The sequence below is a fragment of the Lissotriton vulgaris genome, chromosome 4_1, assembly GCF_964263255.1.
Source record: "Lissotriton vulgaris chromosome 4_1, aLisVul1.2, whole genome shotgun sequence".
Lineage (NCBI taxonomy): Eukaryota > Metazoa > Chordata > Amphibia > Caudata > Salamandridae > Lissotriton > Lissotriton vulgaris.
The window spans coordinates 883,284,731-883,309,383 of NC_141691.1; the positions used below are offsets into that span (position 1 = coordinate 883,284,731).

The window sequence follows — 24,653 nt, forward strand, 5'->3', positions numbered from 1 at the left end:
ACTCAGCGCCACCACAGCATCACTCGGCACCACCACAGCATCATTCAGCATCAACAGTTTTTTTCCATCCATTACAACCCCAGCACCCTCCATGCTCTCAACCCCGGACGCAACAACAACTGCCAGCTCTCGATGCTGAGCAACACCCAAGCCCCATTCTCCTGTTGACACTGCTGCTGCACCTTCACCCACCTCCGGAACCAAAGCAGCAGCCCTCAGCCTACCCGACACCATCGCACACAAACCACTGAACTCCATCCTCCTCAGCGTGCACTCCCTATACAGGCACACCATGGCAATCTGGGACCTCTTCAAAACCCACATGCCTGACGTCACCTTCCTCACAGAGACCTGGACCAATGGCGTCTCTGCGTCTGACATCGCAACCGCCATTCCTGATGGATACAAGATCCTAAGAAAAGAACGCCCCACCCGCCCTGGAGGAGGCATCGCCATTGTCTCCAAAAGCTCCCTCTTCGTGACAACCACTGACCCGGACGGGGCCACAACCCCCATGGAACATCTGCACTTGCAGATCCAGATCAACGCCAAAGCTACTCTCCGCAGAACCCTCATCTACAGGTCCCCTGTCCCCAGTGCCTCCTTCACCGAACTATCACCATCGCACCCCACGCCCTCGCCTCCACAGACTACATACTACTCAGAGACGTAAACTTCCACCAGCACAACCACGATGACCCGAACACCACCGTCCTCCTAAAGAACCTCTCCAACATAGTAAATGTAAATGTATGTATACTTGTAAAGAGCACTATCACCTTTCAGGCATCCTGGCGCCGTATACCGCTGTGGAACCCTTCCTGGCTTTCCCTGTGAGCTGCCCCCTACTGAGCACCCCCAAGGTGAAGCCAGGCATCGCAGCGCTTTTCGGCCGTTGTGGAGATTAGGCAAGCTGTTGCCCAGAGTTGCAGAGTGGGACCCATGATTAGAGTAGGCACCTGAGGTGAGAATTATCGAGTCCGTGGACATTGAGCCCAAGACCTTGCAGCGTCGGGAATTGAACCCTGGTCCCGGGTCAGACCTCCGCATCGGGGTCTGCCGCTCCTAACCAGTGAGCCACACTTCTCCACATAGGACTGAAGAAACCCCTAACCGCCCCCCCCCCCAACACACAGCTCCCACACACAGCAGCCACAAAATAAAACTTCTCTGGATGGGCCACCACTGCATCCACTTCTCCTTCAGGAAACCCACCGTAAACAAGCACGCGTTCTCCCATAGAAGCTGGAACAAAGTCACTGAAGTACATCTCACCTCGGCCCTCACCAGCATTCTACCTCCAACGACACCAGATGCCAACACTGTGTCGAGCAACCTTCACCGCTGGATCACCAACTGCGCCAACACACTTTCCCCCCTCAAGAAAGCTACAGGACGACACAACAAGAGAGCAAGCTGGTTCACCCCTGCACACAAAGAATCCAAGCGAACCTGCTGATGACTTGAAAAGACATGGAGAAACAGCAAAACCCCTGAAGCACGAACCGCCTACAGAACAGCCACCACAGCACACCGCCAACTCATCAAGAAGAACTTCTTCCGAGAAAGAATCCTCACCAATGCCCACAACTCCAAGGACAATCAGACATGAATTTGCCAAACCCTGCAGTGAAACAACAGATGTCAGACCCTCCTAATACCTCTGCAACAGACTCAGCTCCTTCTTTAACCTCAAGATTAAGACGACAACTTCAACAACCAAGACTTCTGCACAGCCGCAGCCACAACCCCCAGCAACGCCACTCAACAGACCTTTCTCATGTGTACCCCACTCATGACAAAAGACACCTTAACGACCATGAAGAGCATCCACTCCGGAGCACCCTCAGACCCCTGTCTCCCCACATCTTCCACAGTGCCACCACAGCCATCGCAACCGAACTACGCTGGATGAGCAATTGCTCCCTCAAGACCACCACATTCCCTGATGACTGGAAGCACACCGAAGTGTACCACCTCCTGAAGAAGAATCCTTCTGCAGACCCGAATGACCTCAAGAACTTCAGGCCAATCTCTCTGCTTCCATTCGCAGCCAAGTTCATCAAAAAGACCATCAACATGCAGCTAGCAAACTTCATTAAAGCTAACAATGTCCTGGATATCTCCCAGTCTAGATTCCGCACCAATCACAGCACCAAGACCACCCTTCCCGCCACCACCGACGACATCCACGCACTCCTCATCCAGGGCCAAACGGCAGCCCTCATCCTCCAGGACCTATCGGCAGCCTTTGACACTGTCTCCCACTGCACACTAGCCACCAAAATCCACGATGCCAGCATCTGAGAAAAGTCCCTGGACTGGATACGCTCATTTCTCGCAGGCAGACCGCAGCGACTCAGACTCCCGCCCAACCTCTCTGAACCGACAGAGACCAGATGTGGAGTACCCCACAGATCCTCCGTCAGCACCACATCTACATGTCCCTCCTCAAAACCATCATCAGAAACCACTGGCTCAATATCGTCTCCTACCCCAACAACACCCAGCTCATCCTCTCCGGCACCAAAGAACCCAACATCACCAGGCACAACTTCCAAGAAGGGATGAATGCCGTCACAACCTGGATGAAGAAGAGCTGCCTGAAACTCAACTCAGAGATAACAAAAGTCCTCATCCTTGGCTCCACCCCCCAGCATGGAACGACACCTTGTGTCCCGCCGCCCACGGAAACCCCCACCCCGACAGACCATGCACAAAACCTTGGGATCCTACTGGGCTCTATGAACCGCCAGATCAACACCAAATCCTCTGCCTGTTTCAACACCCTCCACATACGCCGAAAAACATTCAAATGGGTTCCCGCCGAATCCTGAAAAACAGTCACGCACAGGGTCCAAGTCACAAAGTCAGGCTGACCACGATGGAGCGCAGGTCAGATACATAACTCTGTTATGTCCATTGTTAAAAGTACCTTGTTTCCTGGGCATCGAGATGTGAAGTCCTTGTGTTGGTCTGCATGTGCATTGAGGAGCCATCGATTGGAGCCTGCTATGCGGGGTCCATTTTGGAGATGCATCGCGCTGCGAGGTTGCTGGGGAAGCTGCCAATCAGGAGATGCGACGCAGGCATTAAGGTGCGTCATGCTCCGAGGACTTGTGTTGAGATGTGTTGTGCTGGGCTGGGCTGGTTGTTGGCATCGAGATGCATCATGCTGGGTCAGTACTTGGTAAGTCACTGAACAGAAACTGCGATGTGTGGTACTGCATCGAGGTGTGTCGAGCTGGGCCTGTTCTCGGTGTTGAGATGCGTTGTGCTAGGTCCGTGCTTGCAAAGCTGCCAACAATAAGCTGCAATGCACAGTCCTGCATTGAGATGCGTCAAGTTGTGCTGCACTGCATCATTGCTGGGGAAAACGCTGATCAGGAGCTGTGATACAGGCGTTGAGATTAGTAATTTTTCACTATCAGAACCTGCAAAATTAAAAGTAAATGTCCAACTTTTTAAATACAGTACAATTGCCCCTAACGGTTATTTTGGGACTACACTAGGAGTGACGTATATGTACTAAAAAGGAGGATTGAGGCCTGACAAAATGTTTATTTTGCCAGGTTGAAATGTCAGTTTAGAACTGTACATACAAGCTGCAGGCTTGCACATGTTTTTAAAGCCTACTTAAGAGCGTGGTCCAATCGGTGCCGCAGGCTCACTACTAGAATTTAATTTACAGGACCTGGGTAGCGGGAGTACCACTGTATTAGAAACATACAGGTAAATTGAAAGAGCCAATTGGGTTTAAGCCACTGTTACCATGTCTGAAGGAGAGAGCACAAGCACTTTGGCACTGGCTAGCAGTGGTACAGTGTAGAGTCCTAAAAGTAAAATAAACGTTTTCCAAAAACAGGAGGATGAAGGCAGAGAGTTTTGGGGCTGACCCTGTAGAGAGGGCCAAGTCTAACAGAGAATTTGGCATATGCACATATGCACATCTGCTGCATTAAATGTCGCATAGCTGGTATATGTCAATGACCGTGTGACTGTCTGCAGAATTAGAGGGAGCGCGCTGTAAACAGTGGTTAATTTCAAAGATTGCTCAAATTTAGAGCATTGTTTTTCACTTATTGCTATAAAAATTAACAACTGCCACAAGGAGTCACGAGTAGTTTTCTTTTTTAGCGCATGACCTAAACAAACTTGCCTCCAATGCTTAATTTGAGCCGGTGGTTGCGGGTGGGGCTCATTTTTATTTTCATCAAACTTTGACCCAGAGCAAGAATAAAGAAAAGCGCAAATGGAAGACAGAAGGAGGAAGAAACTGGCAAAAGAACCGTGACAAAGGGATGAAAAAAAGAATGAAATAACCTGCAAGAGTGAGATAAAAGGGCATGAGGTGCAATCAAGAATACGCAGTGTTGCAGCGGGCTGCTGAGCAAAACTTTGACTAACAACAATTAGGGGCATATTCATTAGAGGCTTGCATTGCGTGTGCACCACGCAATATGCGTGACACAATTCTCTAAACGCTAACTTCAATAAAGCAAGAGACTGGCCGTAATATTAACATGTTGAAACAATTTCAGACTTGATGTGTGCAGTGGAGGGAGGATTGGTGAGCCTTGAAAGTGGTGAGACATAAGTTCCTACCTGAATAGAAGCAAAAGAGCACAGGTACCAAACCCTAATCTCTGTTTGAGTGTTTGTGGGGTTGTGGAGGGGTTCTACTCTGAACATATTTTGAGAAAACAATGCTAAATGTGAATTTAGAGCCAAATTTCATTTACACTACCAAAATATCCAGGTTGTTTGAGTCAACTGTCCAATATTGTCTTGTGCTGGCCAAGCCTTCTTCTCTCCAGAGGTGCTGGAGGTCACCCTTCCCAAGAACATCTTCATAACATTGGTACAACATAATTGAGGTTGCTTGCAGGCATCAAAAGGTTGATATCCGCTGGCCTAGGCATTTTGGGTTGATTACTCCCTCAAACAAGCATTGGAAATGCAATAGGTCTCGCATTCGGAAAGTTGGAGCTATTGGTCTTGTAAATGACAAATATTTTATTTATGTGTTGGATTTTAAAATAGCTAAATGGATAGCTTTGTCATTTACAATGCCAATAGTTATAACTTTCGTGAATGTGACACCTATAGCATTTGGAATGCAACATGTTTTGTATTTACGTGACTTAGATGGCAGCTCTGGTCGTTAGGCCACATCTAGAGAGCACGAGAGTGCAGCAGGGGAGAGAAGCACAGAGAGGGAGCGGAGAGAGTGCAGCAAGGAAGAGAAGCACGGAGAGGGAGCCCAAGAGTGAAGCAAGGGTGAGATGCACGGAAAGGGAGCCTGAGAGTGCAGCAGGGGACAGAAGCATGGAGGGGGACACAGAGTGTATCAGGGGCAAGAAGTACGGACAGGGAGCCCAAGAGCGAAGCAAGAGAGAGAAGCAGGAGAGGGAGCCTGAGATTATAGAAAGGGATAGAGTTGGGTATAGAAAGGGAGAAGATGAGTTTGGGAGAGAGGCATGAGAGGTGGAAGGCAGAGTAATGGAGATAGACCTGGGAAAGGAGTGACTATGGGGGAGATGAAGATGAGAACAACAGGGAAAAACTAGTGGTGTTGACTAATGCCGAAATGGCATAAATGATGCTGTGTTAGTGCTCATTGACAATTGTGTGTACCTTGAGGGGAGAGGGGAGGGGAGAGAAGGGAGAGTGAGGAAAGAGGGGAGAAAGGGAGGAGAGTGTGGAGAGAGAGGAGAGAGGGTAGATGTGAGAAGTTGGCCTGGTATATAATGCTCACTAATTCTTAGTGATCACTTTGTACCATGCCAAGCAACCCTTATGATGATGGTTGTAATTCAACCTTGTAGACCAGTTATCCTAGTGGTAACGTGGACAAAGCAGTCTTAGGCTAAACTCTGAAAGGCATGTGAAGCCAGCTGTTATACCATACACAACCCCCTTGAATACCAAATGAAAGGGACACCACACAGATATATATTGAAAATATATATTGATTTATTAACTATTAAAATCCCCTGGACTCTTTATGAGCACAGAAGCACAAGCGTTAAATCACAAGACAGTTTAAAATACACAAAAGTTACACAATATGGATGAGCCCAAGGGGCCACCTAAACCATATACTAAGAAAGTGGTATAAGAGATACCAGGAGGAAAGTGAAGAGGCCTAGGGCCTTGGGAATCGCTGGAGCTATTCGAGACTGGAGTTAACTAAGTCGGGAAAGGCCCACGGGACTCGGGTGCAGTGTTCAAAGTGCACGCACTTCTCAATACAAAGTCTATGGTGCGTAAAAAGCACAAAGTTAGAAAGTTAGGAACCTTCCGAGTGACCTACGGAGCTGAAACTTAAAACACAGGCCCTTGGGATGTGTACCAGTGCAGGAGCACTGGCGGAGCTGAGTTACCTCACCCACAGGAAGCGGGTGCACAGGGTCGAAGTTGTGTCGGGTTTCGTCACGCTGGTCGATGGTGCTTGGAGCTGAAGATGCTGCAGGCGGCTCGATGAGAAGAGTTCCGGTGGATCCAAGGGTGGATCTGAAGAGGTGAAGACCTGAAAGCAGAGGGGACAGTGTTCAAAGTCACTAGCCAGTGACTACCGTGGAACCAGATTGGAACCAGGCGATGTCGGGTGCAAACAGGCGTTGTCGGGTAGCTTCTTTCTGCAGCCACGTGGATATCCGGGGTCGAGGACGTCCAGGAGTCGGTCACGAGCTGTCCCACGTAGGCTTCTCGCTGTTGGCGGTGTCGGCGACCTGATCGGAGCAAACAGGCCTTGGCAAATGCAAGCCACGCAGAAGTTGAAAGATGCTATTCACTCGGACCAGCAAGGTCAGAGCGGGTGCTCCTTTTCACAGGAGCTTGGGTAGGTCTGGAGCAACCAGACCTGCTGTGTAAATCTTCGGGTTCGTCGCCAAGATGGCCGCTGACCACGTGGCTAGTGGCCGGGATGTCGCGTCGAGTGGCACAATGCAAAAGGGCCCCACGCAGATCGTGGAGATGCTGGAGGGCTGATCTTTGGTGCAAGGGCTGCTCGGTGGTGGGGGTTCTCAATCCCCAAAGCACAACGTCGAGGATGCCTCAGAAACTGCGCAGTCAGCTTTTCGAGTGTCTTTCAAGAGGTCCGGTCCCACGTCACTCGATGCCTCCACGGGTCCCTTCTTCGCAGGGACTGTGGATCGGGCTCTGAGAGGTCTGGGAGTCTGGTTCTTGTCGGGCTCTGGGCTCGGTCTCCGGCGGGAGGCGGCGGCAAAGCAGACGTCGAGTTGCTGGTTGGTACCTGTGTTCACAGGGTGGCCACTCCTAGGCCACAAGGGAGATTCTCTTCAGTCTTCTGTGCAGCAGAATGTCGAAGTCCAGTCTTCTTCTTGTTTAAAGTTGATTTCAGGATGATCTGCTGTGCAATGGCACTGCTCCCCCTCTTATTCCCAAACTGGGGGTGGATCACCTACTAGGTCCCTCCTCTGGGAGGAACCAGGAAGGGGGGCGGTTACACCCCCTTTCCTTTGTCCAGCTCCGCGCCAGGACTGGGGCTGGAAGGCCCCAGAACCGGTTTGGACTGGCCTATGCACGGGGACACCTTGTGTGCCCCGGGCATGTCTGATTCTATTCAGCCCTGTCCTACCCAATACACAAAATCCTGTCTGGGGTGGTGCTCGCACCTCCCAAGGCAGGAAACCCTTTGTCCAGGCCACCATCTGCCGAGTTTCGGTCAGCAGCAGGAGGCCAGACTTGTGTCTGTGGTGGCAGCGTCCATTTTGTGAAGCTGAGGCTCTGTGTAACTTTAACCGGGGTTAAGGCTACACACATGTCGTGTCCCTCTAGAAGGGTGGAATGCTATCCCCGTCGCCAGAACTGGCGAGGGGATAGTATTCCAATTCGTATGACACCTTACTCGACATGTTTTGATAAAGCCAAACCAAAGATAGCATTTAACCGCGAGGATTATAATGCACTTAAGAGTTTATGGTATGGCAATATCCCGGAACAGCTTAGGGAGTGGTTCCCGACAGCTGCAGACAGGCTCAGCTCATGCTAGAGCACCATCTCACATATTTCCAAGCACTCTGCCTCCAGGATTGATGAGGCCTTCCATAGGAGTGGCTGATAGGAACACATGTGTCCAGTTTAGGGTTAGGCACAGGCATACTGTACCTAAGTAAGAGGTGATTACACCAACTTACCCCAGCTGAGTGATCAGCCAGTTGTGTCAAATATGGAGGCCAGGCCAGGGGTGGCACAATACATGCTGCAGCCCCTGGTAGGCCTTGGCTACACCTATGCCCTGGGTACCTATGGTACACTGTTACAGGGGCCTATAAGGTGAACCAATTCCAATTGTGTTATGCACCTAAGGTACATGGAGTCCATTTTAAGGAGAGAGCAATCAGCCTGGGGCCCTGAATAGCAGGATCCCAGGCCAACTAAGTCAAAAACAAGCTAAACACCAGGCAAAAAGTTTGGGGGTAACCATAGTCAGATATCCACCTTCCTACATAACCCCCCCCCCCCCCAAACGAAAGGAGATAAGGCTATCCTTGACCAGGTAAGCCTATATTGCCTAAGTGGCCATATAAGGAAGTACCAGCTCTGGCTTGGTAACCCCCTGTCTCATGGTCCACTAAGCAATCCCTCACCCTAAGGGTATCTGAGGGTCTCCACCATAGGGAATCTCTACCTGTGGTGTGTCTTTGCAAAGTCAAAGGCTGGTGTTGAGATGGAGTACTGAAGTGAGTTTCCTCTGTAGGGCTCAGTTTCCTCCAATCACTCTCCACCATGTGTGCCTTTCTTTCTCTGACTGAGTTGCACTGTGCTCTCAGGGTCAACCTCTGGCTACCTAAAGCTGGAGGCTGGGTCCCTCTGTTTGGCTTACTGGAGGGACAGGTCAGGTTTGGGCCCTTAGGGTCCCAGGTTTGGCTGTGCCCAACAATATCCATCTGGGGGAGGTCCCTAACTACTTTTAAGGGGGATCCCTCAGGAGTTTTTAAAGCTTGCACCTCACTAGGGCTACTAGTTTCGGTGCCCCTAATCTGCTGATGGGGGTGCTTTATTTGACAGGGGGCCCTTTGGGTCTCACTGTCCTTCTTGTCCTCTGCAGCCCTGGGCTGAGTAAGGCAAGGTAGAGAGGGGCAGGTTACCTGCTCCAGACTGGGTCCCTCCTGAGAAGGGTCCACTGCCATCAGAGGCTCTGTCAGGCCAGGCCTAACAACCTCTGGGACAGTTCCTTCATCAGGGGTAAGATCAGTTCCCTGAGGAGGCTGATCCTTTCCTAAAGTCTGGTGGGAGGGAGATTTCTCTTCCTCCTCAATGCTCTCTGTTTGGGTGGAGTGATCCATCATTTCAGGCTTCACTACCCAGGTATCAGTTTGAGTTTGGGCTGTGGCCATCACAGCCCCACCAACCTTTTCAGGAGGAGACTCAGTTTGGGTATGGGCTGTTACTAGTACAGCCCTGCTACTCTTTCCAGGAGGGAAGTTATCTAAAGATGGGGCTGAGGTTTGCTCAGCCCTCCCAACCTTTTCAGGAAGGACATCTTGAATTGGGGCTGTAGCCATTACAGCCCCACTAACCTTTCCATGGAGATTTACCATTCTAGAATGGGTTTGCTGTTCAACCTCAGCCCAGGCTGAGATTTCCAAATCATTACCCAGTAGGCAATCTACAGGCAAGTTTGCTGACACTGCCACTCTCTTTGGGCCAGTGACACCTCCCCAGCTAAGATTGACTACTGCCATGGGATGATTGGATTCTATGCCATCAATGTTTGTCACCTGATATTTGGCATCAGGTAAAAGTTGCCTTGAGGGGACTAGACATTCAGCCACCATGGTGATGCTAGCCCCTGTGTCTCTGAAGGCCTCAACTTTCAAGCCATTGATGAGGGGCTCCTGTCTATACTTGCTCAAAGTGTTTGGGCAAGCTGTGAAATTGGCAAACCCCATGCCAGTCTCATAGACAAGAGTATCTGAGTTAGGGGACCTGGATAGGCCAGAGTCCACCTGTCCTCCAAAAGTAAACCCACCCAAATTCTTGGGGGTGCTCCCACCACCTGGGGGACCACTGCTAACAGTGACAGGAGGTGTTGGAGCCTTACCTGGAGGTATATTCTCCTTATTGCCATTCTTGGGACAACAGCTATCTGTTTTGTAATGCCCCACCTGTTTACAGGTATGACAATAAGGCTTTTTCTGGGATGTAGAAGTGTCTTGGGACCCACCCCCATTCTTGGAGTTTTGGGGCCCTGGGGAAGTCTTTTCCTTACTTTTATCCCCACCCTTCTCTTGAGGCTTGGTAGTCTCTTTCTTTTGGTCACCACCCTGGTTCTTAGGCCTGATCCTGGTTCTGACCCATTTGTCTGCCCTCCTACCCAATTCTTGTGGGGAGGTCAGATCAGAGTCAACCAGGTGCTGATGTAGAAGCTGATTTTGACAATTACTTAAGATTTGCTCTCTCATAATTAAATTATACAATCCTGTATAGTCAGTAACCTTACTTCCCAGCAACCAGCCCTCCAGAGCCTTAGTGGCACACTCAACAAATTCAGACCAGTCCTGAGTCTGTGTCTTCTGGGTATCTCTGAACATTAACCTGTACTGTTCAGTGGTTAAGCCTAACCCATCAATCAGAGCACTCTTCAGGACCATGTAGTTTCTAGAATCCTCATCACTAACTGTGAGGAGTCTGTCTCTGCCTCTACCTTCAAAGGAGAGCCACAAGATTGCTGCCCACTGCTCCTGAGGGATCTGCTGTACCATGCAGGCTCTCTCAAGTGCAGTCATCCGTTGTGGATATCATCCCCAGCTTTGTAGGGGGGACAATCTTACTCAGGTTTCTTGTATCAAAGGACCTGTCTTTATCCTTCTGGATATTGCTGCCACCAGTGGGTTCTATTACCCCACTCTCTCTAGGCTGTCTTGCTCTAGCAAGTTTCTCTTGGGCCAGGGAAATCTCTAATTCTTGTCTCTGGACTCTCAATTCAGCCTCTCTAATTTGAGATTCTCTCAATTTGGTCTCATGTTCCCTTCTCTGAGGGCTAGTCATCCTCCTTCTGGAGTGACCATGAGAACCTCTAGAAGCATAGGAGTTGTCAGAATCACCTGAATGAATCCTTCTCCTCCTAGGCTCCTGGTTAAGTCCACCTGGGGGTCTGAATGGGTTGTTACCTGATTCATTCCCAAGTTGACTTAAGTTAGCCTGGTTCAGTCTACTGACCAGCACCTGACTATCTCTGTCATCATCTGACTCACTGCTCTCCACCTCCTCCTCCTCTTCTTCTTCCTCTACATCTACCTGAGGAGCTCCAGTGGTGGAGGCTTCCTCCTCTACCAGGATGATAGGGGCAGGGGTGTCTACAGTGTCATCCTCTGAAGGATGGCCTCCTTCAGCATCCCCTGTGGGGTTTGCTTTAGAGGTCTTTAGAGCCTCAGACTGATCCAAGAGCTCTCTTAGGTGGTCTGTAGTAGGGGAAGGCCCTGTCTTCAGACCCCTTAAGACACAAAGCTGTCTTAATTCCTTAAAGGGAAAAATAGCAAACTGGGATGGTGCCCTTGGAGGGTCACTCTCAACAGGAGTAAGTCCACTGGACCCCTCTGTTCCAGACATTGCTCTAGTGTGGGTGGATGTGTTGCAATCTACCTACACTGGTGTTTACCTACTAAACCTATCTAGTAGTTGTAGCTAGGGTGTGCTACTCCCTTTGCTCTACAACAACTAAGTTCAGTAGAACTTAAGTATACTAGTCTTGTTTTATATGTACCTAGCAGGTACCTGTATGATCTTTCAAATGATAATCTCAAAGATTGCAATGGTAAAACAACAGCAAGCTCAGATCCCAATCCGCTGCCCACCAATGTGAGAAGTTGGCCTGGTATATAATGCTCACTAATTCTTAGTGATCACTTTGTACCATGCCAAGCAACCCTTATGATGATGGTTGTAATTCAACCTTGTAGACCAGTTATCCTAGTGGTAACGTGGACAAAGCAGTCTTAGGCTAAACTCTGAAAGGCATGTGAAGCCAACTGTTATACCATACACAACCCCCTTGAATACCAAATGAAAGGGACACCACACAGATATATATTGAAAATATATATTGATTTATTAACTATTAAAATCCCCTGGACTCTTTATGAGCACAGAAGCACAAGCGTTAAATCACAAGACAGTTTAAAATACACAAAAGTTGCACAATATGGATGAGCCCTAGGGGCCACCTAAACCATATACTAAGAAAGTGGTATAAGAGATACCAGGAGGAAAGTGAAGAGGCCTAGGGCCTTGGGAATCGCTGGAGCTATTCGAGACTGGAGTTAACTAAGTCGGGAAAGGCCCACGGGACTCGGGTGCAGTGTTCAAAGTGCACGCACTTCTCAATACAAAGTCTATGGTGCGTAAAAAGCACAAAGTTAGAAAGTTAGGAACCTTCCGAGTGACCTACGGAGCTGAAACTTAAAACACAGGCCCTTGGGATGTGTACCAGTGCAGGAGCACCGGCGGAGCTGAGTTACCTCACCCACAGGAAGCGGGTGCACAGGGTCGAAGTTGTGTCGGGTTTCGTCACGCTGGTCGATGGTGCTTGGAGCTGAAGATGCTGCAGGCGGCTCGATGAGAAGAGTTCCGGTGGATCCAAGGGTGGATCTGAAGAGGTGAAGACCTGAAAGCAGAGGGGACAGTGTTCAAAGTCACTAGCCAGTGACTACCGTGGAACCAGATTGGAACCAGGCGATGTCGGGTGCAAACAGGCGTTGTCGGGTAGCTTCTTTCTGCAGCCACGTGGATACCCGGGGTCAAGGACGTCCAGGAGTCGGTCACAAGCTGTCCCACGTAGGCTTCCCGCTGTTGGCGGTGTCGGCGACCTGATCGGAGCAAACAGGCCTTGGCAAATGCAAGCCACGCAGAAGTTGAAAGATGCTATTCACTCGGACCAGCAAGGTCAGAGCGGGTGCTCCTTTTCACAGGAGCTTGGGTAGGTCTGGAGCAACCGAACCTGCTGTGTAAATCTTCGGGTTCGTCGCCAAGATGGCCGCTGACCACGTGGCTAGTGGCCGGGATGGCGCGTCGAGTGGCACAATGCAAAAGGGCCCCACGCAGATCGTGGAGATGCTGGAGGGCTGATCTTCGGTGCAAGGGCTGCTCGGTGGTGGGGGTTCTCAATCCCCAAAGCACAACGTCGAGGATGCCTCAGAAGCTGCGCAGTCAGCTTTTCGAGTGTCTTTCAAGAGGTCCGGTCCCACGTCACTCGGTGCCTCCACGGGTCCCTTCTTCGCAGGGACTGTGGATCGGGCTCTGAGAGGTCTGGGAGTCTGGTTCTTGTCGGGCTCTGGGCTCGGTCTCCGGCGGGAGGCGGCGGCAAAGCAGACGTCGAGTTGCTGGTTGGTACCTGTGTTCACAGGGTGGCCACTCCTAGGCCACAAGGGAGATTCTCTTCAGTCTTCTGTGCAGCAGAATGTCGAAGTCCAGTCTTCTTCTTGTTTAAAGTTGATTTCAGGATGATCTGCTGTGCAATGGCACTGCTCCCCCTCTTATTCCCAAACTGGGGGTGGATCACCTACTAGGTCCCTCCTCTGGGAGGAACCAGGAAGGGGGGCGGTTACACCCCCTTTCCTTTGTCCAGCTCCGCGCCAGGACTGGGGCTGGAAGGCCCCAGAACCGGTTTGGACTGGCCTATGCACGGGGACACCTTGTGTGCCCCGGGCATGTCTGATTCTATTCAGCCCTGTCCTACCCAATACACAAAATCCTGTCTGGGGTGGTGCTTGCACCTCCCAAGGCAGGAAACCCTTTGTCCAGGCCACCATCTGCCGAGTTTCGGTCAGCAGCAGGAGGCCAGACTTGTGTCTGTGGTGGCAGCGTCCATTTTGTGAAGCTGAGGCTCTGTGTAACTTTAACCGGGGTTAAGGCTACACACATGTCGTGTCCCTCTAGAAGGGTGGAATGCTATCCCCGTCGCCAGAACTGGCGAGGGGATAGTATTCCAATTCGTATGACACCTTACTCGACATGTTTTGATAAAGCCAAACCAAAGATAGCATTTAACCGCGAGGATTATAATGCACTTAAGAGTATATGGTATGGCAATATCCCGGAACAGCTTAGGGAGTGGTTCCCGACAGCTGCAGACAGGCTCAGCTCATGCTAGAGCACCATCTCACATATTTCCAAGCACTCTGCCTCCAGGATTGATGAGGCCTTCCATAGGAGTGGCTGATAGGAACACATGTGTCCAGTTTAGGGTTAGGCACAGGCCTACTGTACCTAAGTAAGAGGTGATTACACCAACTTACCCCAGCTGAGTGATCAGCCAGTTGTGTCAAATATGGAGGCCAGGCCAGGGGTGGCACAATACATGCTGCAGCCCCTGGTAGGCCTTGGCTACACCTATGCCCTGGGTACCTATGGTACACTGTTACAGGGGCCTATAAGGTGAACCAATTCCAATTGTGTTATGCACCTAAGGTACATGGAGTCCATTTTAAGGAGAGAGCAATCAGCCTGGGGCCCTGAATAGCAGGATCCCAGGCCAACTAAGTCAAAAACCAGCTAAACACCAGGCAAAAAGTTTGGGGGTAACCATAGTCAGATATCCACCTTCCTACAGTAGAGGAGAGAGAAGGAAGAGTGTGGAGATAGATGGGAGAGGGGAGAGGGGAGAGGGGAGGGGAGAGTGAGGAGAGGGGGGAGAGAGAGAGGAGAGAGAGGAGACAGGAGAGAGGAGAGTTGTGAGAGGGGAGAGTGGTGAGAGGGTGGAGAGTGGTGAGAGGGAGGAGAGTGGTGAGAGAGAGGGTAGAGTGGTAATAGAGGGGGAGGGGAAAGTGATGGGAGAGTGAGGAGTGAGGGGAAAAAGAGAAGGGAGGGGAGAGTGATGGTGAGAGGGGAGAGTGGTGAGAGTGCATACTGGTGAGGTGGATGAGAGAAGACAGTTGTTATAGGGGAGAGTGGTGATGGGAGAGTGGTGAGAGGGGAGAGTGGTGAGAGGGCAGAGTGGTGAGGAGAGGGGAGAGTGGTGAGAAAAGGGGAGAGTGGTGGTGAGAGGGGAGAGTGGTGGTGAGAGGGGAGAGTGGTGGGGAGAGTGGTGAGCAGAGTGTTGTTGAGAGGGGAGAGTGGTGGTGAAGGGGGAGAGTGGTGAGAGGGGACGAGAGAGCCAGGCCTGGAGAGAGTGAGGAGAGGGGTGAGTGAGGAGATGGGAGAGAGGCATGAGAGGGGTGAGTGAGGAGAGAGAGAGGGATTGGAGAGGGAGTGTAGTGGTGAGTAGTGAGAGGGGAGATGGGGAGAGGGGTGGGTGAGGAGAGGGGTGAGTGAGGAGAGGGGAAACTTCCCTGTTATGGAGCCCCCATGTTTGTCCGGCATGAAAGTGAGTTTTACCATCTTCCAAGCCCCTTGCCAAAAGCCTTCCCAGTGTAAGCTCCACATAGGCAGCGTTGAATTTTCTTTGTGCCTACATATTTAATGCCCGTGCAACAAACAAGAAACTTTAAAAAGCAAGTAGGAAGGGGAGCTGCGGTGCGCCGCGAGGCAGTTGGGTTCCCGGAAGTGACACAGCTAGGAGGGTGAATAGCACAAATCCACTCCTGCACTGGCGAGAGCTGTGAGAAAATGCGCGGCTGCCATTTGAAAAGATAAAACACAGCAGGCGCCCGGTTGATGAAAGGAAACATGCTGTGTGCTGCGGAGGGCAGGTGAGAATGGGTGGGTGAAAAAAGAAAAAAACGAGAAGTGTTGGTGAATTTTGGAGATGCTTGAAAGCAGCAGCGAGATGGAAAACAAAGTGAGTGAGGAGGGATGTGGCGGGACACAGAAGCAAGGATGAGACGGCCCGAGAGGGGTAAAGATGCACAATTGAATTAAAAGTAGACAGGAGGAAAGGCCGACAGCGACAGTGAAGAAGAGAAAGAAAAAGAGATTGAGAGGAAGAGGGGAATAACCAGGAGACAAAGACAATGTGGGGCAGACTAGGGAATGTTGAAAATTAAGAGAGGGAGGGAGCTTAGAGCATGTGGTGGAAATAAAGGCAGAGAGAAAAGGACAACTTAAAAGGAATCGGGGAGGGGAGAGGGGGCTGGCGGAGACCTAAAATAAAATTGCAAAGGGGTCTCAATGGACATCAATGTTTTATTTACACAGTGTAATCCCAGCCTAACATACATTTAAACAAGAGATAGAGTGCGAGCAGAAGAAAGTGAAAGGGGGGGAATAAAAAAATAAAACAAATAGCGAGAGAAAGGAAAAGCAAAACAGAGTGAACGATAAAAGAAACAAGAAACAAGTTAAAAGAAAAGGAGACACGGCCGGCCGGCCGTGAAACTGAAAGCACGGCCGGCCGGCTGTGAAAGCCTTTGATGCCACAGGGGGTGGAGCGGCACCAAGCTGGGCAACAGATGGCTGACAATTTGATGCTGTGCACGCGCATTTTAGGTCAATGCGCTTGCGCATTGACCTAAAAGCGCACGGGCACAGCACCAAATCGGCAGTTGGGTAAAGTCTGTTTAAGTCCCTATAGTCTCGCTCCGCTCAATGCGCATGCGCATTGAGAGGCGAGACCTAAAAACACAGCCCACCAGCTGGCCAACTGCTCTCCTCCCTAATCCTGGTCCTCACTCTAGGAGGACGCCTATGCACACTTAAATGCCCTTGAGAGGACCTTTAGAATCTCCTGCCAATCTGACTCACAAAAAGAGAAGCAGCATCTGAGCACATTATCACCGCGCTCTTGGAGCTGAAGGTAGCAGGAAAGCATGTGGGGGGCTGCACCTGCCCTCTTCTAGAGAGTGCAGAATAGGAAATGGGGCATTTTTGCTCCTGTCCATTGCAGCATTGAAACATGCACCAAAAAAAGAATGTAATTTCAAAGTCGAATCTAGAAATACTTTTATGACAAACACGAATTATAACTTTGCTAAAAATGTGATTTGCTACAAATAAACTCTTTCATGGCCAACGTTTGGAATATCATCAATACTTAGAAATATAGTTACTTTCAGGCTCGACTCGTGTGTGTAACTAATGCTCATTGGACAATACACGTCTCTACATTAAGACACTGGAATCAACTGTGGGGTTGCTGTACTAATAAATTAAGTGCAATATAGTCCTGGAGTGAAAACTGTGAAAACGCAAAATCACATTTTATGCTAAATTTGCAAATGGCGTCTTGTTGTCTACAAAATGAGATGCAGGGCAGGGGTCGAAGAGGGCGGGTTCTGAGAGGCATGGCTGCTGGAGATATTTTTTTTTAACCAAGAAAACCAGCTCCCCTTCTTTTTGTGAAAAGACAATGCCCAGGGACGGGACGGTTAATTCCAAGGGCTGAAACACGTCAGTTGAAATGTAAGGCACGGAAACCGAGGGAGGGGCAGACATGAAACATTCCTCCTTGCCAGCAGACCTGCTTGACTGAACGAAATGTACATGCGCGCTGTTGGTCAATCTGCAAATGTGAAGGGTGCCGGAAGCCGGTATTGGCTTTAATGGAATCACTTGAAGCTTTCTGATGAGACGTGTATTCTTTTTCAGTGGTATTGCAATGGATTTTCCAGCTGAGCTGCGAAATGTGACCTTTTACGTTACAGTCCTAAAAAATGCCACTATATACAGTCTGGGGATGACTAAAATCTATATTTCAAGCAGTTTTTTGAGTTAAAATGTTTGTGCATTTTGTAGCAGGCTACCATTCCATGTGTAATGCAAGTTTAAAATAATGATATACATATTCACAGTGCTTTCTGTCTCAAAACATACACAAGTCAGTATTCTCTGCTGCACCCACCAGGATTCAGTTCTGTGGCTCTCTGGTTGCCCAGGCAGACCTCTGCAGTGCATCTACTAAATGAGGTTTCATAATGTTGGAAAGCACATTTCTCACTGGTTAACTTAACTTGAATGTATTTGTCATTTAAGCAGATATTTGTTTTATATGCAGTTACTTGTATGTGAAAGACCTAAAAAAATTACTGAATATTTTTTTAATTTTAGCCTCTGATGTGACCCCGCTCCCACCATCACTCACCCCAGCCTCAGTGCACACAGCATCAGAGTCCCATTTTTTAATGCACTTCGACCCCTGATATAGGATTATCAAAATCGAAAAAGCTGAGTTAAATCAATCAATCAATACACTTGTAGAGTGCGCTACTCACCCGTGAGGGTCTCAAGGCACTGGGGTGGGGGGGGGGGGAGGGGTAAGGGAGTGCCACTACTGCTCGAAAAGCCAGGTCTTGAGGTGTTTCCTGAATGTGAGGTGGTCCTGGGTCAGACGTAGGTGGGCGGGGAGGGTGTTCCATGTCTTGGCCGCCAGGTAGGAGAATGACCTTCCTCCGGCGGTGGTTCTGCAGATCCGTGGGACGGTGGCGAGGGCGAGGCTTGAGGAACAGAGTTTGGATGTATGATGTTACAACGCATGCTTTTACCACGCATGCTGTTACAACGCCAGTTTTACAACGCAAACCTTTACAACGCATAGTGCTTTGGGGTGCTGGATAGTGAATAGTTTAATTTACTATTCCAACTCCAGTCCCCGTGGACACTAGGGAAGGTGTTGGATAGTAAATTAAATCTATTCCCTATCCTAGAGCGCCCCCCAGCCCAATGCGTTGTAATGGTTTTCGTTGTAAAACCTGCGTTGTAATAGCACTGCGTTGTAAAAGTTTTGTTGTAAAGGAGGTTTCCCCAGAGTTTGCGTGTTGGAGTGTGGAGCGTGAGGCAGTTGCAGAGGTAATCGGGGCCTAAGTCATGGATCGCTTTGTGTGCGTGGGTGAGGAGCCTGAACGTGATCCTTTTGCTGACGGGGAGCCAGTGCAGGTCTCTCAGGTGGGCTGATATGTGACTGTGGCGGGGGATGTCGAGAATAAGTCGTGTGGATGCGTTCTGTATGCGTTGGAGCCTTTTCTGAAGTTTGAATGTGGTTCCTGCGTAGTCAAGTCGGCTGGTGACGAGGGCCTGGGTGACCGTCTTTCTAGTTACGGTAAGGATCCAGCGGAAGATCTTACTGAGCATGCGTAGGGTGTTGAAGCATGAAGATGAGATGGCTTTGACTTGCTTGGTCATCGTGAGAGAGGAGTCCAGGATGAATCCCAGGTTGCGTGCGTGGTCAGTGGGTGTTGGTGCGGTGCCTAGTTCTGCGGTCCACCAGGAGTCGTCCCAGGCGGATGGGGATGGTCCGAGGATGAGGACCTCCGTCTTGTCTGAGTTCAGTTTCAGACGGCTGAGTTTCACCCATTCCGCGACGTTTTTCATTCCTCCCTGGAGGTTGAGTTTGGTGGTGGCTGGGTCTTTGATGAAGGAGAGTATCAGCTGGGTGTCGTCGGCGTATGAGATGATGTTGAGGTTGTGTTTGCGTGCGATGGTGGCGAGGGGACTCATGTAGATATTGAAAAGAGTTGGGTTGAGTGACGAGCCTTTGGGTGCGCTGCAGATGTTCTCGGTGGCCGCGGAGAGGAAGGGAGGGAGGCGGAATCGCTGGGTTCTGTCGGAGAGGAAAGAGGTGATCCAGTCCAGGGCTTTGTCTTGGATCCCGGCGTTGTGGATGCGGGTTATTAGGGTGCGATGGCAAACTGTATCAAAGGCGGCTGAGAGGTCTAAGAGAATGCCTATTCAACCAATCAACATGATTTGCATTTGTGTAAACCAGTCGTGTAGCAGGAGCGCCATGGGTCCGGATGCAAGCAAGGCAAATGGGCCATCTTACTGCTGGACAGCTAGTGACGTATACCTATAAACAGGGTTAAAGGGACCCGGTGCCACTGCACCTGCTGCACCATTAGAAGCTACGCCTCTGGTATAAACATGAACAGGGCTCTTGCGTGAGTATTTAGCTTTCTGAAATGCAACTTTGACTTTAATAAGACACCAGAGTAGAGGTAGATATGTCGAAAGACTTAGAGTTCATTTATGAATGCACAAACGCCATTATTTGGAGCCTGTAAATAAATGAAGGTATTGCAACGCTACCATAAAATAATTTATGGCCAGTCCACGGATTTACCGCGCTTTTTAAACCGTCGTATCCCCCGAGGAAGTGAGAGACATCCTGCTTCATGAAGTGTCCGTGAAGGCTGGGCTTGCAGACGCGAACATAGCAAGATAAACGTGTCTAACCTGCCCTAACCCTGATCACTGCTTAACAACGCACGAGCGCCTCGCTGCTTAACTGCTGCCTGTTGAATAGCTGTGTCTTCTAGGCATGATGGAAGGAAGGTATGTACTAGCCTTTTTCATTCTTATTAAAATAACATTAATAATAATAATGGATGCACTGGTTCGGTGTCATCGGTCACTTCTATATTAAAACAACATCTCAGGGGCCTTATTTATGAAGGCCTTGCGTCAGTTTTGCGCCGCCGGTGCGTCACTTTTTGTGACGCACCAGCGGTGTAAAAAATGCGCCTCGTTGCGCCATATTTAAAAAGTGACAAATCTAGGTAGATGTGTCACTTTTTAAACCCCTGCGCCACATTATACCTGCTTCAGGTATAATGCATGCAGAGGGGGCGTTCCCCCGCAAAAAGCCTCGTAATAGTGACGCAGTGAAATCTATGAGATTTCACTGCGTCACTTTTAGGACGTCGTTGCGTCAAAATCTTGCGCCTGCCTCACAGCAGGAGTAAGACTGACGCAAGCCCTTTCACATGGGGCTTTCCCCATGTGAAAGGACGCATTGCTGGAGTTGCGTCACTTTTGTGACACACTCCAGCAATGCGTCACTTTTGCGCTTACAGATACGTCAGAAATACTGACGTATCTGTAACTCCTTGCGACATGATGCGTCATACATTAAATATGACGCATCAGGAATGTCAGAAGGAGTGCGCAGTGAAAAGTGACGCATCGCTGTTTTCACGCAGCGATGCGTCACTTTTCATAAATGAGGCCCCATGTGTCTGCCTTCATGAAGTCCTTGGCCCTTATTTATGAGGCCTTGCGTCAATTTTGCGCCGCCGGTGCGTCACTTTTTGTGACGCACCAGCGGCGTACAAAATGCGCCTTGTTGCGCCATATTTAAAAAGTGACGCATCTAGGTAGATGCGTCACTTTTTAAACCCCTACGCCACATTATACTGCGTCAGGTATAATGTATGCAGAGGGGGCATTCCCCCGCAAAAAGCCTCGTAATAGTGACGCAGTAAAATCTATGAGATTTCACTGCGTCACTTTTAGGATGCTGTTGCGTCAAAATCTTGCGCCTGCCTCACAGCAGGTGTAAGACTGACGCAAGCCCTTTCACATAAGGCTTTCCCCATGTGAAAGGACGCATTGCTGGAGTTGCGTCACTTTTATGACACACTCCAGCAATGCGTCACTTTTGCGCTTACAGATGCGTCAGAAATACTGACGTATCTGTAAGTCCTTGCGACATGATGCGTCATACATTAAATATGACGCATCATTGGTGTCGCAAGAAGTGTGCAGTGAAAAGTGACGCATCGCTGTTTTCACGCAGCGATGCGTCACTTGTCATAAATGAGGCCCCTTGTATCTGGAGAAGCTTTGGCAGATTGCCGCCGATTCGGTGGTTTGGCAATCGAACTTCGTATGGATTATCCGTTTAACTGTTCTGCGCGAGGCAAAGTGGCATTGAGGTTTGAAAATATCAATAACTGCCACATGGCCCTTTTACGGTTATTTATTGAGAATAACAAAGTAAATCGCTTACGAAATAGTTCAAATTGTAGACTGTTTATGTGAAAAGGTGAACGCGGAAACTTGCCAATTTTTTAGATGATGTATTATTAGTTCAGTACTCGCAGGTTCCCTTGTGTATAATTGAAACTTTTGTTGACCATTGTAATTTATTATATGGCACTTTTGTTTAAATTGAGTTGAAAAATGCTACTGAAAGGTTGACTTGACCCCGCTGAGAATGTAATCTGTGTACTGCGGGTAACAAACAGTGGACGGTCATTGCCAGTAAAATAGCTCAGTGAGCTAAACTACGCTGCTGAGAATGTAATCTGTGTACTGCGGGTAACAAACAGTGAACGGTCATTGCCAGTAAAATAGCTCAGTGAGCTAAACTACGCTGCTGAGAATGTAATCCGTGTACTGCGGGTAACAAACAGTGGTCGGTCTTTGCCAGTAAAATAGCTCAGTGAGCTAAACTACGCTGCTGAGAATGTAATCTGTGTACTGCGGGTAACAAACAGTTGTCGGTCTTTGCCAGTAAAATAGCTCAGTCAGCTAAACCTCTACGCTGCTGAGAATGTAATCTGTGTACTGCGGGTAACAAACAGTGGACGGTCATTGCCAGTAAAATAGCTCAGTGAGCTAAACTACGCTGCTGAGAATGTAATCTGTGTACTGCGGGTAACAAACAGTGGTCGGTCTTTGCCAGTAAAATAGCTCAGTGAGCTAAACTACGCTGCTGAGAATGTAATCTGTGTACTGCGGGTAACAAACAGTGGTCGGTCTTTGCCAGTAAAATAGCTCAGTCAGCTAAACCTCTACGCTGCTGAGAATGTAATCTGTGTACTGCGGGTAACAAACAGTGGACGGCCATTGCCAGTAAAATAGCTCAGTGAGCTAAACTACGCTGCTGAGAATGTAATCTGTAGGTAGCACCCAGTGGTCGGTCATTTTTTTTTCGGTTTAAATATAGCGCGAACTCGACCTTAAGGTTTTGGAGCGCTTTATATGAGCACCAGTTACGTTACACAAGGACACATTTATTGCGGGTAAAATACCTCAGTGAGCTGAGCGCTTGCTGCTAACTGCAGTCTTTCCCTATTGAGAGAAAGAAAGTTGTATGCGCATTAAAAGTTTCGTGAATGGATGGCTTTCGAGGGGCGCATTTAAAATGTGACAATTTAGTAACCACTATCGATATACCAATACCTTCTTTTTTGCGCTTCCAGTGCTTAATGCGTGAAAAAAAACTGTGACTGGGCTCGAAGCTCTGCGAAGCCGGTGCAATTATTGGTCGGCGCTGGGAATACTAAGGCGGGCACCCCATGGCCCTTCTTCGTACACCTGCTGGCTTCCGCTTTTTGTTTAGGACGGTTTTGACGTCTTTTTCTTCCTTGTCTTTTCGATCTGTGTTTTCCCTCTCTTACACTCTATAAGTATCTGATACGGGAACAATAAGTGCCGGTCCCTAAATATAAATGCAGGTGCTCCTCAGCCAGGGCTTTAAGTGAGCCGGGTCTCACCGGTGCTGAGCGCCCGCCGTTTTTTAAAGGGGCCCTCGAAACGGGTGTCTATCGGGCTCTGGTTTGTTCCCTGGCACAGGCGGTCCGTTTTTCCTGACTGCAGTGACAGCAGGCACATGATGCGCTCTGCTCACACTGCTCACTTCTCACTAGTCCAGAATAAGCCTTGACGACATGCCAGGTGAGCATTGTTGAGGAGGGGAAATCCTTTAAAGAGAGTTATTTTCTTTCTGGATTTCCCTCTTTTTGAAACTCAGGAGCAGCAACATGGTCGTCATGGTGTCACCAGGGCTTTAAGTGGAAGCTTTTTCAATATTATACACAAGTAGTTAGATGCTGCTTATTTATCTACTGCAACTAACAACCACTGACAAAGCCACTAGACCTGACTTCTTGGAGGTATGACGTTACTTGTATCAAATATGTGGATGGATCTGCAATGACAGAAACAGCAAAATACAAGTCGGGCGGCATACTATGCTAAGCACAGTTTTGTTTAGCTTAAGGGCGTTTTAAGCCACGCCCTTAATTATTTTGGCAACGCCCCGTTGAGAGACCTCCCAGTTGTTTCATTCCACTTAAAGCCCTGCCCTCACCGGCGTGAATAATGACGCACGCTGGTACACGAGCGGACAGTTTGCATTTCACTCATGTCATAGGGCGACACTCTCCTAGCTGTCGGGATCAGGTAAAGAACGGTGTACACCTTACCCTCATATGCCAAGGACGCACCTTTACTGATGCACTGTTGCCTAACTGTAAAGGTAGTCTGGTAGGGTGACCAACCGTCCGTTAATTTCACGGACATTCCGTAATTTGGACCTCACGTCCGTTGTCTGTGAGCCGGATTCTTTTTACAAATGCCTTTTGTCCGTAATTCTGGCCAGCACAGGGAGCAGCACTGCTCCCCTGTGAGAGGCATCACCCCCCTGATGGGGCCGCCTCAAGCTCCTCCTTGAGCACAAGATCAGCCCCACCCCGTCCATTGTGATTCTGTATGGGCTGATGATTGCCACATACAGAATGTCAATGGGGCAGTCTGGGCTGGTAAAGCATGTGGAGGCCTCCCCCTGCCTCAGTGTACAGCAGGGCATTCTGTTAGATAAAAGGTAAAACACTAACTTTACCAATGTTAATAAACAGTTTATATAAAGAAGCCTGTAAAATAAGTTAAAAAGAACGGGTTATCGTTCTTTCACTGTCTCATAATTTTTTAACTGAAGTATTTTCAATATTATATTTATATTCAACAAAGCCATGGTTGCTGCTTTTTTATTTTAAGCAACTAACGACCATTGACAAAACCAATAGTCCTGGCTTGTTTTTGGTGTAATGATACTTGCTGTATTATATATCTGGATGCAATGACATGAACAACATAATACCAGTCGGGCGGAACACTATGCTAAGCGCTGATTTTTAGCCTTGGTGTATTAAACCATGCCCTTAGTTACATCCAACACCCCCTTTAAAGAGACCCCCCCAGTTTTTTGACACCACTTAAAGCCCTGGAAACAACACCATGTCACAGTCACC

General features: G+C 49.1%; 1 protein-coding gene across 1 annotated transcript in view; it reads left to right on the forward strand.

The window, feature by feature from the left end:
- Window positions 1-20,097: 20,097 nt before the first annotated feature.
- The window catches only part of LOC147722684 (cytidine monophosphate-N-acetylneuraminic acid hydroxylase-like), a 486,512-nt gene continuing 481,956 nt past the window's right edge, over window positions 20,098-24,653 (forward strand). The window contains exon 1 of the mRNA XM_086965175.1: window positions 20,098-20,169. Coding sequence (XP_086821301.1) covers window positions 20,156-20,169 — 14 coding nt within the window. The 5' untranslated portion in view covers window positions 20,098-20,155. The remainder of the gene's footprint in view (window positions 20,170-24,653) is intronic.